Source organism: Cephus cinctus, unplaced genomic scaffold (assembly GCF_000341935.2).
Source record: "Cephus cinctus unplaced genomic scaffold, Ccin1 Ccin1_scaffold0698, whole genome shotgun sequence".
NCBI classification, from domain to species: Eukaryota; Metazoa; Arthropoda; class Insecta; order Hymenoptera; family Cephidae; genus Cephus; species Cephus cinctus.
The window spans coordinates 2,111-4,604 of record NW_014333319.1 but is presented as its reverse complement, the minus strand read 5'-3'; the positions used below and the strand labels follow the sequence as shown (position 1 = coordinate 4,604).

General features: G+C 40.1%; 1 protein-coding gene across 1 annotated transcript; it reads right to left on the bottom strand.

Moving 5' to 3' along the window:
* Nucleotides 1-1,457: 1,457 nt before the first annotated feature.
* Nucleotides 1,458-2,058, bottom strand: LOC112494694. Its single transcript, XM_025087541.1, has 2 exons — nucleotides 1,838-2,058; nucleotides 1,458-1,770 (listed from the first exon to the last, which is right to left on the bottom strand). The coding sequence occupies exons 1-2, from the start codon at nucleotides 1,938-1,940 to the stop codon at nucleotides 1,541-1,543; spliced, it is 333 nt and encodes a 110-aa protein (XP_024943309.1). The 5' UTR covers nucleotides 1,941-2,058; the 3' UTR covers nucleotides 1,458-1,540.
* Nucleotides 2,059-2,494: the final 436 nt, after the last annotated feature.

Sequence of the window (2,494 nt, the reverse complement as noted above, 5' to 3'; positions counted from 1 at the left end):
GGGGGTTTGTTGTGACGGCCAGAAGTGGCTTATAACTACTAATCATTAATGTAACATATTATTAACGTTACACTAATAATATTGAATATTGTATTTTACCTTGTTAAAATTGAACAATGATAAATAAACGGATAGGCCTGAATCTTCTCGGATGACATTCAAGGAGATTCAAATAACGGAGTACGACTTGGTATATTGATTATCGGAAAAGGGTTAGCTATCAATCGATATATTAAGAATTTTAAAGAAGGGGAGTCACATTGACCAATCAGAAGTAGTTTTACTACTATAAAAAGGGAGCCAGATGTAGCATTATGTGTGTTTTAGAAAGAGACTAAGAGTGCAACATCAGAGTTGTCGAGTGTGTCGTGAGTGAAGTCCAAAATACCAAGTACCTCTAAAACTTTTCCAAGTTACCAAAATCAGAGTATTCACATTTACTCGTAACCTTCCCGGATAGAACTGAAGCCGTTGTATAGGGCCTCTATCCATCCTTACTATTTCTAAAAAGGTAGAACTGAAGCCGAATCTAGGGCCTCTACCTTATCCTACCAAATCATTAATACAAATCGAAACTTCGATCAACATTCCATACATCATCAGAACTTGGATAGGACTGATTCAAGCTGAACATCCTAATAGAGATTCGATCAGATACTGAAGGAATTCCAAATATACTTCTTATACGAAATCTGAGTAAGTACAGACGTATGCCTAAACGAAGTGGTAGAAAAGTTCAGTTATGTAAAATATTCAGACAATCAAATAAACCATATACTCAAAAACAAACAAAACCAACGAGCCAAAAGGATCTTGTCGCGACTGAATATCAAGTTAACGAACAAAACAATTCTATTCAATACTTACCGTGGAAATTGAATCCTATAGAATTTTCAAGTTTACCAAAAGATTTACCTACCGAAGAATCACTTAAAAATAGAATATTTCCAGATCCGCGGAGACATATCTTGAGAAATTATCACAACTCCAATTCATAAAATTCGTTAGGCCTTGTATTAACACGTGGACGTGCTGTACAAGTAGACCGAACCAACGAATCATCCCTTATATTACAAACTTCATTTACGATTGCTTGATTTTCCGGATTTAGCAATCGTAACAATAGCTATCTGCTCGTCCCGCAAAATGTTTTTCCGAAAAACTTTTCCGATTTATGCGACGTGTCGTTTCGGCTTGTACGGTTAACCTATACCCTGGTGGTAACACGTCGTTATCGCTGGCTACCTCGTTGTCGGTGTCTTCGTCGACACAACTCTGTGACCGAAGAAGGGGTCCCCTGCCAGTCTGGTACTGTGTGTCCACATTCACCACATCTAGCGTTTGGAAAAAGAGTTTTTTTATTATTTTTTTTTATTAAACAAAAAAAGAAAGAGTATTCGGCTCCTACTGACTTCTCATTCCTCTCGAGGATTAAACATCGACCCGATGTATGAGAATACAGCGTCTAACAGGTTTTCATCATCATCATCATCCCCTACATTTTTAAAGTTAGCAGTTTTGACAAAGAGGACTTTAAATGTTAAAGAATATTTCTTTCTACGTTACCTGCCTCGAGGGTAGCCGCTGCGCTCGGGGCCCCATCGCACCCCGCCAATGCATCGGCCGCTTTGTCGGCATCCGCTACCTCGTACACGCCGTTCCTACGAACCCATAGCACCGGTTTTTCAGCGTTGTCGTGCTCCTGCGGAGACCGTGCGTTGTCCGGTGCAATATGGTTATCGTAGCCAGCAACCTCCAACGGCTCTACAACTTTTTTTTACTTTTTATTTTCACACAGATGAGTTTTCAACGGTGTCTGTTAATTTATAACTATTACATTGATAGCGTTCGTTAGAAGCGCTGGACATGGTGGAGCGGTCATCATCATCATCATCATCGATGTAGACACTGCGATCGCTAGCGGCCGATGCTATCGACATGATTTCATCTGTAAAAAAATTATGAAGAAGATCGCATTGTTCTTTTTTCTCCTTTTGCTTCCGATACTGTTTAACGCATACCCCACGTATTGTGAAGCGATTCTTCACACTCTTCTTCTTCTTCTTCTTCTTCTTCCTCCTCCATCACCTGCACGTCCAGCGCTGTCGATGGACCTGCTACGTTTTTTTTTATAAAACGTAAATTAGACGTAATCTGTTTTTTTTAAAAAAAGTATGTTTTACCGTTAGCACTTTGCATCACCGTTGCCGTGCTGGTGCTGAGCTCCGCGTAAACCTCCTCTATATGATCGAGGCACCCTAAGAGCAACTGCTCCTCCTCCTCGGGGGCGACTTCGTGGTGAAAGCGCGTCAATTCTTGTAAAATTTTTTTTTTTAAAGACAAATTATGTAGGAGCTATTACTGGTAAGTGGCAGATACATACCTTCGTGGAATCGATGATCGGTTATAATAGCCCTAGTGATATGGCTATCGCGCACTCCGCGTTTACTGATACATGTTACGGCTAACGAAAGTATGTACGGATCATTTTTGA